At 43.6% G+C, this 15,383-nt stretch overlaps 1 protein-coding gene across 1 annotated transcript in view; it reads left to right on the forward strand.

Moving 5' to 3' along the window:
* CEBPZ (CCAAT enhancer binding protein zeta) overlaps positions 1-15,383 on the forward strand; it is an 81,209-nt gene that overhangs the window by 37,498 nt on the left and 28,328 nt on the right. Inside the window, exon 9 of the mRNA XM_044290138.1 lies at positions 3,089-3,155. Within this exon, the coding sequence (XP_044146073.1) occupies positions 3,089-3,155 (67 nt within the window). The remainder of the gene's footprint in view (positions 1-3,088; positions 3,156-15,383) is intronic.

Here is a 15,383-nt window from a genome sequence, read left to right on the forward strand (position 1 = left end):
CAGAGTTGGTCATTGATACATTTTATGCATCTTTCCTCTACATTTTGAAAATGATTGCTAAATCTGCCCCTGTATAAATTTATCAACACTAGGACCACCTCTGCCATGATGAACATCTGGTCTCAGGCAGTAGCCGACCTGCCTTTGTTGGGGGAGGCAGTTCATGACAGGATACGGCTCCCACTCCCCACTGTTCTACCTCAGAGTTGTGCAGGAGGTTGCAGTGGCTGTGACCTTGAGCGGCAGGTCTCACCTGATCATTCCACTGCGTGACTTCTGGTTCGGGAGGTCGTGGTGATGCTCTGGGACACTTAGGCCGGAAGAGGCCTGTGGCATGTTTCGCAGATGGTGAATGGGATGAGGTGGTTTGGGTTTTTTAACCTAGGCATTACAAGGGGGTGGGGGGGGAGCATTATATATACCTGGCACTGTGGGGAGCCATTATACACTGGCACTGCAAGGGATATTATATTGGCACTACAGGAGGAGCATTATATATTGGCACTACAGGGGGTATGAAGGAGCATTATATACTGGCACTTAGGGGTGGCAGGAGCATTATCTGCTCGCACTGCGTGGGTAGATGGGGAGCATTATATATGGGACTACATGGTGAGAAAGTGTAGCATTGCATTTATTGGCACTACAGGGGGGATGGAGGAGAGTTAAATAATGCACTACAGGCAGAATATATAAAGAAAAGAAGCAGCACACAAAACTGTAATGAGGTGCAAAAATCCTCCTGGTGGACCGGAGACCAAGGTCCCAAGTGTAGACAAAAAAAGAAGGCAGCACTCCAAATAGTGAAGTGCAGCTGCTGGTTGGGTGAATAAACCGTCCACTTCTTTTCACTATTTGGAGTGCTGCCTTCTTTTTTTGCGCATATATATATATATATATATATATATATATATCCACACACACACCACACACACACACATACTGGCACTGCGGGGGGGGGGGGGGGGGAGAGAGTACAAGTGTGGAAGGGTGATAGATATATTTTGCCACTGCATTGAGCCTTACATATACTGGCACAAAGGGAGGGAGCATTATACATAATGGCATTACAGAGGGGAGCATTGTACGTACAGGCACTTCAGGGTGGAATTATAATGCAGTGGGCTCTACAGAGGAGTTAGATCTACAGGCGCCACTGCAGTGTTGTATTATAAATACTGGGGGCACTATGGTGACATTACTACTACTCTGGGGCTGTTATTATTTTTGGGCATAAAATGGAGGGACTCTTTTTTTTATTCATCCTTATGCTCAGTTATATGTACTTAGCTTGTCTGGTACCACCTGTTAGGGCTGCATTAAGGGTCATTTAGTTAGAGGTTAAGGACGTCCCAGAGGGGTTGCTCTTTTCTCAGCTGGTGCTCAGCCTAACTAGGCATATAGGTTAGACAAGGCCAAGTAGGGAAAACCTTAGGGATACCCAGTCCGTTGTTGGATCAGTCCCATGTTTCACGCCATCCATACGTTGTGCTAAGATCAGTGTTCTTTTTTTGTTGTGTACGGGTTGTATTTTGCACTCTTTGATTTTAAGGGTACTTTCACACTTGAGGCAGGGGATTTCAAAACGCATGCAAACTGATGGCATTTGTCAGATGGATCAGGGTTCTGATCCGTATTACAAATGCATTGAAATGCCGGATCCGTCTCTCCAGTTTCATCCAGAAAAACGGATCCGGGATTATTATTATTTTTAATTTTTTGCTGTCTGAGCATGCGCAGATCGCAATGCCGGATCCGTTTTTCCAGAACACTTAATACAGATTCCGGCACTAATACACTTCAATGTAAATGAATGCCCATTCTAGGGTTGGGCGATATACCGGTATCACGATATACCGCGGTATTAAAAAAAACAGCGATATTGCTGTTTCCTAATTACCGTGGTATTTTGTGACGTCATCAAAGCGGTCATGTGCGCTGACCGCTTCTAAATCTGCCTCCACCTGCACCTTGCATAGCGCGGAGTAAAAACATTACTTCCACTCGCTCCTGGCTCCTTCTTGCTCCGCCTCCCTTATTCAAGTCTCCAGACTCCACCCACCATCTGACATGAACGTCCGTCACCCACCCGTGCCGGTTCTATTGTATGTGGCAAACTCTGTGAGTACTGGGTGTTTCTGGAGAGACTTTTCCTACGGCTGCATCGCTCGTGTTTTCTGATGACAAAATTACAATCGTATTACTTCCCGCAGCGTGCCGCCTCTGGCTCTCCCTCCCCCTTGCTCCCATATTCAAATCTCCACCTACCGACATCTCATGTCAGAATCGGAGCACACAAGCGAAGCAGCTACGGGAAAAGTATATTGTCAAGTATTATTGTGGCCACAAGACTTTATAATAACATCTCCTTGTGGCCCCCGCCCCCTACAGTGTAGCCTCTCCTTGTGGCCCCCCCCCCTACATTGTAGCCTCTTCCTGTGGCCCCCCACACAGAGTAACCTCTCCTTGTGGCCACCCCACACAGAGTAACCTCTCCTTGTGGCCACCCCACACAGAGTAACCTCTCCTTGTGGCCACCCCACACAGAGTAACCTCTCCTTGTGGCCACCCCACACAGAGTAACCTCTCCTTGTGGCCACCCCACACAGAGTAACCTCTCCTTGTGGCCTTTTTCTTTTAAATGGGTATTTATTGCTATGTATATCGTTATCGTCATACATTTTTTAATATCGTCCAACCCCAGCCCATTCCGCCAAGTGTTCAGTCTTTTTGGCCGGAATGCATGCTGCAGTATTTTCTCCGTCCTGAAATGGCAAAAAGACTGATGCATACTGAACAGATTGCTCTCTATTCAGAATGCATTAGGATAAAACAATTCAGTTCTTCTCCGGTATTGAGCCCCTAGGATGGAACTCAGTACCGGAAAAGAATAACGCTAGTGTGAAATTACCCTTGGTAATTAAAGTGGACCGAACCAGCCACAGTTTGTAGTGGTGGGTCCGCTTTATATTATCAATTTGAGCTAGTTCACTCTGTTTGAGCTTGCAGCACTGGTTATGTCCTAGTCAGGGTTTGACTTTTGCTTCATGGATGTTTTCAATGTTACTTTGTATTTTTTATGTTTTAGTGAACAGTGCTACCTTTTTGGGAAAAGAAGAGAGTGAAATCCCTGTAGATGAAATTTTCTTCCACAGGTAAAATATATTTAAAGAAATTACAACAAATGGTCCCTAACATTTTATTTTGCTCTTATTTTTCTTGTGCATCTTCTGTCCTAAATCAGAACTGAAAAACATGAAAGTGAAGTAAAAAAGTGCCTTATTCCCCGAAACATGACACGCCCAATCCTTGCTCTTTTGTTTTTAAGTGAATGAGAGTCGTGAAGTTTAGGTAGAAGCGGCTGAGTGAGGCTGGGTAATTCCATAAGTTGCCAGAAATATGAAGTAGATGTATTCGTTGTAATAAATCAGAGCAACTGGACATTCCTTTTAGATGTTGCGGTAGTCATCTGACTTTCTTTTTAATTTAGAATGGCTTGTATGAGAATTCTCTGGTATTAAATACAGGTGACTTGTGCTTCAGTTATGGAGTTAAGATGTTGATTGTATTTGCGTGACTTAAGCTATTGGGTGTGATTAAACTGCCTTAGGAGAGGTATTAGAGCAGGCATTTTAAATCTGGTGCCCACTCCAGAACGAAACGGGCACCATAGATGATGTTTTTACTCTGATCCCGTACATTTAATCCCTCAGATCAGTTGTGACTACGGCATCTGAGGCAGCTTTCTCCGGGAGCACTGTGCTCTCGGGCCCAAAATGGCTTTCCCTTGCTGAGATTTGGGATGCCATTTGTTGCTGGTGATAGGTTGGAAGACTACAAGGCTTATCACGTGTATATTCTCATGGACACTTGCAGGTGACAATGCTCCATAAGAATATACAGAATTTCCCATACACCAGTGTATTAAACCACAGTAGTATGAGTTTGGGTTTCCTAGGGGGGCTTTCAAAAAGTGAAAAAAAAAAAAGTTTCAAAAAAATTACTGATGATAATAAAATAAGTTTGTATTTATTCCGTCCGGTTTATGTTAAGTTGGAGAAACCAAACTTGAATAGAAATAGAGGGGTGCAACATCAACTATCTGCCACTCACAATGCTGTTGTAGCACCTCTCCCGAGGCAGTTTAAATTCATCAAATAGCTTTAGTCTTGCAAATGCCATCAACATCTTACTTCCATGACTGACGTACGAGTCACCAGTAATTAATGTTGAAGAATTTTCATAGAAGCCATTCTGAGAGCCAGTCGGATTACTAGTGAAATGTCTACAATAAAAAAAGTTCAGTTGCTCAAATATGAGATGCAGTAACAGTGCCAGCTTTAGTACACACAGGCCCCAGCTAGCTTTAACTCACACACAGGCATTTTTGTGGTTGAAGCAACCTCACTGATTTAGGGACAGAATCTACAAACATGTAGCATTATTAAAAATATATATAAAAACGTATAGCGTAAGGGCAGTGTTTACACATCCAATTGAGAACTACTGCAAAAGTCACCACGTTTTTCTAGACTACTTAATCTTCCTACTTAGGCCTCATGCACACAGCCGTTGTTTTGGTCCGCATCCGAGCCGCAGTTTTTGCGGCTTAGATGCGGACCCATTCACTTTAATGGGGTCGCAAAAGATGCAGACAACACTCCGTGTGCTGTCTGCATCCGTTGCTCCGTTCCGTAGCCCCGCAAAAAAAAAATATAACCTGTCCTATTCTTCTCCACGCTTTGCGGACAAGAATAGGCAGTTATATTAAAGGCTGTCCATGCCATTCCGCAAATTGCGGAACGCACACTGACTCCATCCGTGTTTTGCGGACCGCGAAACACTCAATGGTCGTGTGCACGAGGCCTTAGGCAGTGACAATTGACCCTTTTCTATACTGCTGCATAATGAGGCAAGTTTACCTTTTAGGAGCTTTGGAAAACTGTCTAACCAATGTGGGCATATGCTGGATTAGGGTTGTCATGATACAAAAATTTTGATTAGATTTCGATACCATAAAAAAGTATTGCAATACTCAATACCACACGAAAAAAATAAATCATTAAAAAAAGTTGTGTGCATTCCGCACTTTATGGAACGTCCTGCCTACAATAGAACAGTCATATCCTGTTTTTTCGGGGGACAAGATGACTAAAAGAATTGGCAAATTGCTTGTTTGTTTATTTTTTTGTTACGGCATTCATCGCATAGGAGATTTTTTTAAATATTTTAATAGTACTGACTTTTTCGGACGTGGCGATACCTAATATATATTTTTTTATTGTATTTATATTTTTATATCTAAAATTGGGAAAGGTGCCGAATTAAACTTTAAATATTTTTTTTAACCTTTAGCCAACTTATGGGGCTAGAAGCTTTGTCCTATTCACCCTAATAGAGATCTACATAGGACTTTACACTGTCCTTGCTGCCCTGTGGTTTGTGCAAACAGAAGCAGGGAGCTTACCATGGCAGCCAAGGCTTCAGTAGCGTCCTGGCTGCCATGGTAACCAATCGAAGCTCCGTGATTTCACTGCTGGGGCTCCGATCGGAAGCTGCAACTGCCACCTATGAACTTACTGAGGAGGAGGGAAGGGGACCCTGTTATCAATCATTATAATACAGGGGGGGGGGGGGCGCACTGCAACCCCAATGATTATAATACTGGGAGGGGTGCACCACTAATGAATATTATTATAATACTGAGGAGGAGGGCTGGGGCTGTGGCCACTGCGCCACCAATGAATGTAATTTACCGCTAAATACTAATGTAAGCAGCTGGTGCTGGCTGTATCCCATACCTGGCACCCAACCTCAATGACGGGGTGTAGCGATAGGCCAAACCGCGGCAATTAACCCCTCAGGGGTAAGTTACATTCATTGGTGGCACAGTGGCCACAGCCCCTCCCCTCCTCCTTAGTACTATCTGCTCACTGGTGGCAGCAGCCGCGTCAGTCGGGAGGGAGGGACTGCCTCCTTCTCTACTGTGCTGCTGAGGAGAACATTGCGCGTGCTGAGAGCGGTGCATGCCATGTTCTCTAACTGATGCTAGGCTGCTCAGTAGAAGATACCAGGATTTGCTATTGTATTGATCCAGGTACAAAAGTATCGATTGAGTATCGAAAATTCTATACCTGGTGCAGCCCTATGGACCAATCAGCATGTAGCCTATACTCACTGTTGTCCTGATACTACACTTGTGTGTGTATATAATGTGTACAGAATAACAATCCCAGACACATCTATTTTTTCATGGACACTGGAAAAAGTTAATGCTGGTACCAATTGTGGTCTCCATTATATCTTTACATGGCGGTGACTGACCTTTATCATTGTCTTTAGACTGTTTGTTTGTTTATTTTTTTGTGTCTAGAAAAAGCGCAAGCAGGGATTATTTTCGCCTTTTCAAATTGACAATTCTGCAGTTCTTGACCTGCAATGACTTTTCACTCTTGTCGATGCAGCGCTCACAAATTTACTTTCTGCGCCTTTTGACAAAAAGGTGCGATTTGGGGCGCAATGGGCCATTTAGAACAAAAATGTACACCAGGTACAGGGAGGTGAGAGTATAAGTGCTACACTTTCTACAACCAGTTTGCCTTCATAAAGTTCCACACTGCGCCAAATTCACCACATAGCCTGTGCCTTTTAAAAAAATATGGTGCAAGAAAGTCACATTTTACAGAGAAAAAAAGAGTAAAAAACCTCTACAATAGAGATACATTGATTTAATGTCTACCTATGCGCTTCTATATTTCTATGCATATAATTTTGGATCACATACTAGAATTCCACTAAGATTTTTTGGTTAAAAACGCCTATTCTGCCTCATGGAGTTTATTCATTGAAAAGACACTGCGGCCAGATGTTGGCTGTTCTTCAATAGGGAAGCGCAACAAGCCATATCCACAAAGCGTTTTTTTATTTGGCTTTTTTTTCATCCTTTTGCCGTTCGGCTTTTTATGCCTCAGTGGCAGTTTTTCAAAAATGACCTCTTGTTGAGACTCTTGAGACCTCTTGTTGTGTGTTTTTTTTTTTTTTTTGGGAAATCTTGGCGTTTTTCTCCATAGAAGTCTATAAGAGTGAAAAAACGCCATGTGGGTTTTAACATTGGCGTTTTAGCGATTTTTATTATTCTACTTTTGGACAAAAGTACTACAACTCCCATCATAGAAAAGACTCTTCCATGATGGTAGGTGTAGTCCAGAAGCTGGGGTGTACTCCACTCCTGAAACCCGCTGCGATTCGAACTTATTAACTGTATAAGCGGGCGGCATTCATTCACTATTCTCTGCTACACTGTACTGACAGCTGATCCGTCACAATTCATATTCCCTGTCGGGGAGCTCTGATTGGTGAGTACCTACCTATTCACCAATCACAGCTCCCGGCGGGATTATGAATTGTGACAGTGCAGAGATCGGAGACAGTGAATGAATGCCGCCGGTTTATACAGTTAATAAGTTCTGATTGCAGTGGGTCTCAAGAGTGAGACCTGCTGTGATCTGTTCCTCAGCCCCTGGACTACAACTCTCACCATGTAGGAGTCTCTTGCATGCTGGGAGTTGTAGTACTTTTGTCCAAAAGATGTTTGTATCCCTAACTCTTGTACTACAACTCCCTTCATGAAACACTGTCTGTTGCATAAAAGAATAGAAGTGGGGCACTCACTAAAAGTATAGGGATCTTGAATTTATTAGGACAACAACACAATAGAAGTACAATGAGCGCAATAAAATATCAATAATGTAATAAAATATCAATAATACAGTAAAAGGAGAGCAAAATAAAATATGGTACTACCGATGATAGGCAATAAAATATAAACAATAAAATGCAATAAAAAAGGATTAAATACAATACTATTTAGATAAATAAATTGATAAGGATCCCGATGAATACGGTTAAAAATGGTGAGTTCATATGTCGACCATAGGGACATTCACTAGTTAAATCCTGAAGAATAATTCCATGTATGGTGATCCACTCCGACAGCCAGTCTTTAAATAATTCTCTCAAGCAAGAAAAATCAGAGTCCCAAGCGTATGCAGCTAAGGAATTTTACTGGGTATCAGTTTAGCTGCTAATACGCACAGCGGCGTCCCGCTGTAGTGATGCGATCTTATGAGTGGGGTATACAAGTGCTTACCCGAGGCTTCTTTGCACTGGATAACGATTCCTCGACACGGTGTGTTGGTATACAGCTCCGGTCTCGAGGATTGATGTCCTGGTTCAAATTTGGCGCCAGTTGAAATGTTTGTTGCACGCGGTTTGGGTTACCTGCGTAGTGCAACACCGATATATTCCGGTAATGAGACTGGCCCACAAATGATAACTTCCAGGCATTATAAAAATAATACCATATTATTAAAAAACGCACCATAGACGCATAAAAATATGTATGATTATTTGTGCGCTTTTTATATGATGAGATTGCCAAATTAGTATTGGAACTTTATATGACAGCTCTGTATATATGGAGACTGCCTATAATCATTTTGCTGTCTCTATACAGACACTCCGTATGGTCCTCTGGACGTTTTTTTCATGTGCTCTCTATGAGAATTTTATTATTATAAAGATTATATGTAACCACAATGTAACGTTTGGGATCTGAAACTATCATGTTTAGCTATCGCTTTCCCTTGTAACCACATCAGTAGTGAATGTATCTAAATAATTAACACATATTGAAAAGACCACACTTTCTTTCCCATAGAACACCTAGTTGTATATAAAGACGCAATAGAATCGCATGGATTCATTTGCAAGAATGATACTTACTTCACTTGATGTGATTTTAGAGAAACCGCTATAGTGTGCACTTTAAATAAGATATGGAGGTCTTTATAGATGGAGATCCCGTAATCGTTCATGTGTATATATGGATTCACATTAATATTTTTATTTCCATTTCGATGTTCCCTATTTATACGATGAATTAACATTACTTACCTGATTATGTGAACGATATGGCTGATGATATGCCGAATATAAAGTGACAGTCAGTTCTAATTGATCCTAATCCTTAAAATCCGGATTCCGAACCAGTTCTTCCCTGTCTCTCATGCCCTATAAAGACGGAATATGAACAGGGGGTCATCAACCACTGAGGAAGGGGTCTGCTTTGTAAATCCCCGAAACGCATCTGGTATCCCCCCCCCCCACCAGGAGAAGTGGGTCTACAAGTACGAGAAGCCTGGAAGTTATCATTTGTGGGCCAGAGTCATTACCGGAATATATCGGTGTTGCACTACGCAGGTAACCCAAACCGCGTGCAACAAACATTTCAACTGGCGCCAAATTTGAACCAGGACATCAATCCTTGAGACCGGAGCTGTATACCAACTAGGGGTGGGCGATATAGGTGATATGCGATATGAATTTGGGCCACGATATGGATTTTCGCCATATCGCCTATATCGCCGGACCGCGATATGATCGCGCGCACCATGTTCTGAGCCGGCCGGCACAGCGGAGGGAGGAGGAAGGAGGAGGGAGTCCCTCCCTCCCCACTGTGCGCGGCTGCCGCTGAACACCAATGAGGACCGAGGAGGAGGAGGGGAGGGACTGTGGCCACTGCACTACCAATGAATGTGCCGGCCATATCCCTCAGGGTCCCCCTCCTCCCCCCCATCATTGGTGGCAGTTTGCAGTTCCGATCGGAGCCCCAGCAGTGTAATGCTGGGGCTCCGATCGGTTACCATGGCAGCCAGGAGTCACGCTGCTGAAGTCCTGGCTGCCATGGTATGTTAGTGAGCAGAGAGCAGCGCATTATACTCACGTGCGCTGTGGCCGGCGGTCGCTCCTTTTTCTGTCTGTGCGGCGGATAGCTAATGCTTACAGCATTAGCAATGCGCCGCACAGACCTATGAGAAGAAGGAGCGACCGGCGGCCACAGCGCACGTGAGTATAATGCGCTGCTCTCTGCTCACTAACATACCATGGCAGCCAGGACTTCAGCAGCGTGACTCCTGGCTGCCATGGTAACCGATCGGAGCCCCAGCATTACACTGCTGGGGCTCCGATCGGAACTGCAAACTGCCACCAATGGGGGGGAGGGACCCTGTGGCCACTGCCACCAATGATTAATACTGGCGAGGGAGGGAGGGGGGGTTTGCGTTACCAGAGGGGGCAGATCAGAGGTTGGGGAAGGGAGGCAGATCAGAGGCTGGGGAGAAGATCAGAGGCTGGGGAAGGGGGGCAGATCAGAGGCTGGGGAAGGGGGGCAGATCAGAGGCTGGGGGGGGGCAGATCAGAGGCTGGGGGGGGCAGATCAGAGGCTGGGGGGGGCAGATCAGAGGCTGGGGGGGGGCAGATCAGAGGCTGGGGGGGGGCAGATCAGAGGCTGGGGGGGGGCAGATCAGAGGCTGGGGGGGGGGCAGATCAGAGGCTGGGGGGGGGGGCAGATCAGAGGCTGGGGGGGGGGGCAGATCAGAGGCTGGGGGGGGGGGCAGATCAGAGGCTGGGGGGGGGGGCAGATCAGAGGCTGGGGGGGGGGGCAGATCAGAGGCTGGGGGGGGGCAGATCAGAGGCTGGGGGGGGCAGATCAGAGGCTGGGGGGGGCAGATCAGAGGCTGGGGGGGGGCAGATCAGAGGCTGCGGGGGGCAGATCAGAGGCTGCCGCCATGGTCAGCTCCCTGCTGTTGTGTGCACTATGCACAGGGCAGCAGGGAGAGTGTAAAGTCCTATTCACCCTAATAGAGCTCTATTAGGGTGAATATGACAAGGGTTCTGGCCCTTAAGGAGGCCAATAGTTAATAAATAAAAAGTAAAAAATAAATAAAATTTAACCCCCCCCAATATAGAAAACAATATATCGCAATATATATCGCATATCGCACATGCTTAAAATTATATCGCAATATAGATTTTAGGCCATATCGCCCACCCCTAATACCAACACACCGTGTCGAGGAATCGTTATCCAGTGCAAAGAAGCCTCGGGTAAGCACTTGTATACCCCACTCATAAGCGATCGCATCACTACAGCGGGACGCCGCTGTGCGTATTAGCAGCTAAACTGATACCCAGTAAAATTCCTTAGCTGCATACGCTTGGGACTCTGATTTTTTTTCTTGCTTGAGAGAATTATTTAAAGACTGGCTGTCGGAGCGGATCATTATACATGGAATTATTCTTCAGGATTTAACTAGTGAATGTCCCTATGGTCGACATATGAACTCACCATTTTTAACCATATTCATCGGGATCCTTATCAATTTATTTATCTAAATAGTATTGTATTTAATCCTTTTTTATTGCATTTTATTGTTTATATTTTATTGCCTATCATCGGTAGTACCATATTTTATTTTGCTCTCCTTTTACTGTATTATTGATATTTTATTACATTATTGATATTTTATTGCGCTCATTGTACTTCTATTGTGTTGTTGTCCTAATAAATTCAAGATCCCTATACTTTTAGTGAGTGCCCCACTTCTATTCTTTTATTTATTTATTTCTATCAGACTGGGTGCTGTCTGTTAGTGGGTGCACCTCTTTTTGGATCCCCTTCTCATCTTAGTGCGACATTCTCTTATATTTACTGTCTGTTGCATGATGGGAGTTGTAGTACTTCAAAAACATTACTAAAATAAAAATATTCATACTCTTCAGTCCTTTGGGGGGAGAAAAAAATGCCAAATGAGCCAAAAAATTCAATTTCCACACACAGGAAGAAAAAGAACGCAGGGAAAAACGGTAGCAGTTTTTCTGGCTTTTTTTCCCCAAGACAAAAAACTCGGTGGAGTCCTAGCCTTTATAGTAGTTTTCAATGTATGTGCTACTTCAGAGCATTGTTTACTATGATTACTACAGGGAGTGCAGAATTATTAGGCAAATGAGTATTTTGACCACATCATCCTCTTTATGCATGTTGTCTTAGGCTACTTTCACACTAGCGTTCGGGCGGATCCGTTCTGAACGGATCCGCTCATATTAATGCAGACGGAGGCTCCGTTCAGTACGGATCCGTCTGCATTAATAACTTTAAAAAAATTCGCAAGTGCGCAAGTGCGAAAGTAGCCTGCGCGGATCCGTTCAGACTTTCAATGTAAAGTCAATGGGGGACGGATCCGCTTGAAGATTGAGCCACATTGTGGCATCTTCAAACGGATCCGTCCCCATTGACTTACATTGAAAGTCTGGACGGATCCGCACGCCTCCGAACGGCCAGGCGGACACCCGAACGCTGCAAGCAGCGTTCAGCTGTCCGCCTGTCCGTGCGGAGGCGAGCGGAGCGGAGGCTGAACGCCGCCAGACTGATGCAGTCTGAGCGGATCCGCCTCCATTCAGACTGCATCAGGGCTGGACGGCTGCGTTCGGGTCCGCTCGTGAGCTCCTTCAAACGGAGCTCACGAACGGAAACCCGAACGCTAGTGTGAAAGTAGCCTTACTCCAAGCTGTATAGGCTCGAAAGCCTACTACCAATTAAGCATATTAGGTGATGTGCATCTCTGTAATGAGAAGGGGTGTGGTCTAATGACATCAACACCCTATATCAGGTGTGCATAATTAATAGGCAACTTCCTTTCCTTTGGCAAAATGGGTCAAAAGAAGGACTTGACAGGCTCAGAAAAGTAAAAAATAGTGAGATATCTTGCAGAGGGATGCAGCACTCTTAAAATTGCAAAGCTTCTGAAGCGTGATCATCGAACAATCAAGCGTTTCATTCAAAATAGTCAACAGGGTCGCAAGAAGCGTGTGGAAAAACCAAGGCGCAAAATAACTGCCCATGAACTGAGAAAAGTCAAGCGTGCAGCTGCCAAGATGCCACTTGCCACTAGTTTGGCCATATTTCAGAGCTGCAACATCACTGGAGTGCCCAAAAGCACAAGGTGTGCAATACTCAGAGACATGGCCAAGGTAAGAAAGGCTGAAAGACGACCACCACTGAACAAGACACACAAGCTGAAACGTCAAGACTGGGCCAAGAAATATCTCAAGACTGATTTTTCTAAGGTTTTATGGACTGATGAAATGAGAGTGAGTCTTGATGGGCCAGATGGATGGGCCCGTGGCTGGATTGGTAAAGGGCAGAGAGCTCCAGTCCGACTCAGACGCCAGCAAGGTGGAGGTGGAGTACTGGTTTGGGCTGGTATCATCAAAGATGAGCTTGTGGGGCCTTTTTGGGTTGAGGATGGAGTCAAGCTCAACTCCCAGTCCTACTGCCAGTTTCTGGAAGACACCTTCTTCAAGCAGTGGTACAGGAAGAAGTCTGCATCCTTCAAGAAAAACATGATTTTCATGCAGGACAATGCTCCATCACACGTGTCCAAGTACTCCACAGCGTGGCTGGCAAGAAAGGGTATAAAAGAAGAAAATCTAATGACATGGCCTCCTTGTTCACCTGATCTGAACCCCATTGAGAACCTGTGGTCCATCATCAAATGTGAGATTTACAAGGAGGGAAAACAGTACACCTCTCTGAACAGTGTCTGGGAGGCTGTGGTTGCTGCTGCATGCAATGTTGATGGTGAACAGATCAAAACACTGACAGAATCCATGGATGGCAGGCTTTTGAGTGTCCTTGCAAAGAAAGGTGGCTATATTGGTCACTGATTTTGTTTTTGTTTTGTTTTTGAATGTCAGAAATGTATATTTGTGAATGTTGAGATGTTATATTGGTTTCACTGGTAAAAATAAATAATTGAAATGGGTATATATTTGTTTTTTGTTAAGTTGCCTAATAATTATGCACAGTAATAGTCACCTGCACACACAGATATCCCCCTAAAATAGCTAAAACTAAAAACTACTTCCAAAAATATTCAGCTTTGATATTAGTTTTTTGGGTTCATTGAGAACATGGTTGTTGTTCAATAATAAAATTAATCCTCAAAAATACAACTTGCCTAATAATTCTGCACTCACTGTATAAAGTAAGCTCATGACTCTATAGCCAATGAGTGGCGGTTGCTTTCAGCAGCTGGCACTAATTTTTAGGGTACGTTCACACATAGTAATATGCTGCTTGAAATCCACAGCATATGCTACTCGATAATTTTCCATATATTACACTGAATGTAAATAATGAAACTAAAAAGATGCCCAGGAAGCCAGCCTGTGAATATGATGACATTATAAATGTCATCTGTGCTTCAAGAGAAAAATTTTTTTTTTATAGGACATGCAATAGCATTCCCTTCTGAAAAAGTATGGGTAGACTCGTATCAAAAATGTAACAAAATTTACCCAAAAAACCTTTACACGTTTGTAAAAACAAACTAACACAATATATGGCAAGCTCTTGGTCTGTACAAAGATGTCACAAACATCCCAAAACAACCTTCCAACAGTGACCTCTCAGTAGGAACAGTCATTCATCCATTCAGTGCTATGACGTTCAGTGAAGGAGCCCAGCACCGCCTGCGTCCTCCGAATCTCCTCCTAGCTCAGTTAGATTGCCTTAATCTCGCGATTAAAGTGTCACTTTATGTGTGAATAACTTTAACGCTTTTACTTATCCAGGCCATTCTGGAAAAAAACAAATTTGCCAAAAAATTTGGAAAAATTAGCAAATTTCCAAGTTTCAATTTCTCTACTTCTATAATACATAGTAATACTTCCAACAATAGTAATTACTTTACATTCCCCATATGTCTACTTCATGTTTGGATCATTTTAGGAATGACATTTTATTTTTTGGGGAAGTTACAAGGCTTAGTAGTTTAGAAGCAAATCTTGAAATTTTTAAGAAATTTTCAAAAACCCACTGCATAATAGAAACCACCCAAAAATGACCCCATTATAGAAACTACACCCCTTAAGGTATTTAAAACTGATTTTACAAATGTCGTTAACGCTTTAGGTGTTGTACAAGAATTAATGGCAAATGGAGATAAAATTTAAGAATTTAAATTTTTGGGCAAATTTTCCATTTTAATCCATTTTTTCCAGTCAATATTTATTGCCGAGTCTGTAGTTTGCAGAAACACCCCATATGTGGTCGTAAACTACTGTACGGGCACACGGTAGGGCGAGGGAAAGGAGCGCCGTGTGGTTTTTGGAAGGCAGATTTTGCTGGACTGGTTTATTTACACCATGAACCCCTAGAGTAGACTCCATAAAAGTGACCCCATTTTGAAAAGTATTGGATAAGGTGGCAGCTTTGTTGGGACTATTTTTTGGGGTACATATGATTTTTGGTTGCTCTATATTACATTTTTTTGAGGCAAGGTTACCAAAAATAGAAATTCTAAAATTTAATCTCCATTTGCCATAAACTGTTGAACACCTAAAGCGTTAAATAAGTTAGTAAAATCAGTTTTGAATACCTTGAGGGGTGGTTTCTTAGATGGGGGTCACTTTTATGGAGTTTTTGCTTCAATTGGGACATGGTGCCAAAAAAAAGGGCCATCAAAATCTGCCTTTCAGAA

This window comes from Bufo gargarizans, chromosome 4 (genome assembly GCF_014858855.1).
Source record: "Bufo gargarizans isolate SCDJY-AF-19 chromosome 4, ASM1485885v1, whole genome shotgun sequence".
Taxonomy (NCBI): domain Eukaryota; kingdom Metazoa; phylum Chordata; class Amphibia; order Anura; family Bufonidae; genus Bufo; species Bufo gargarizans.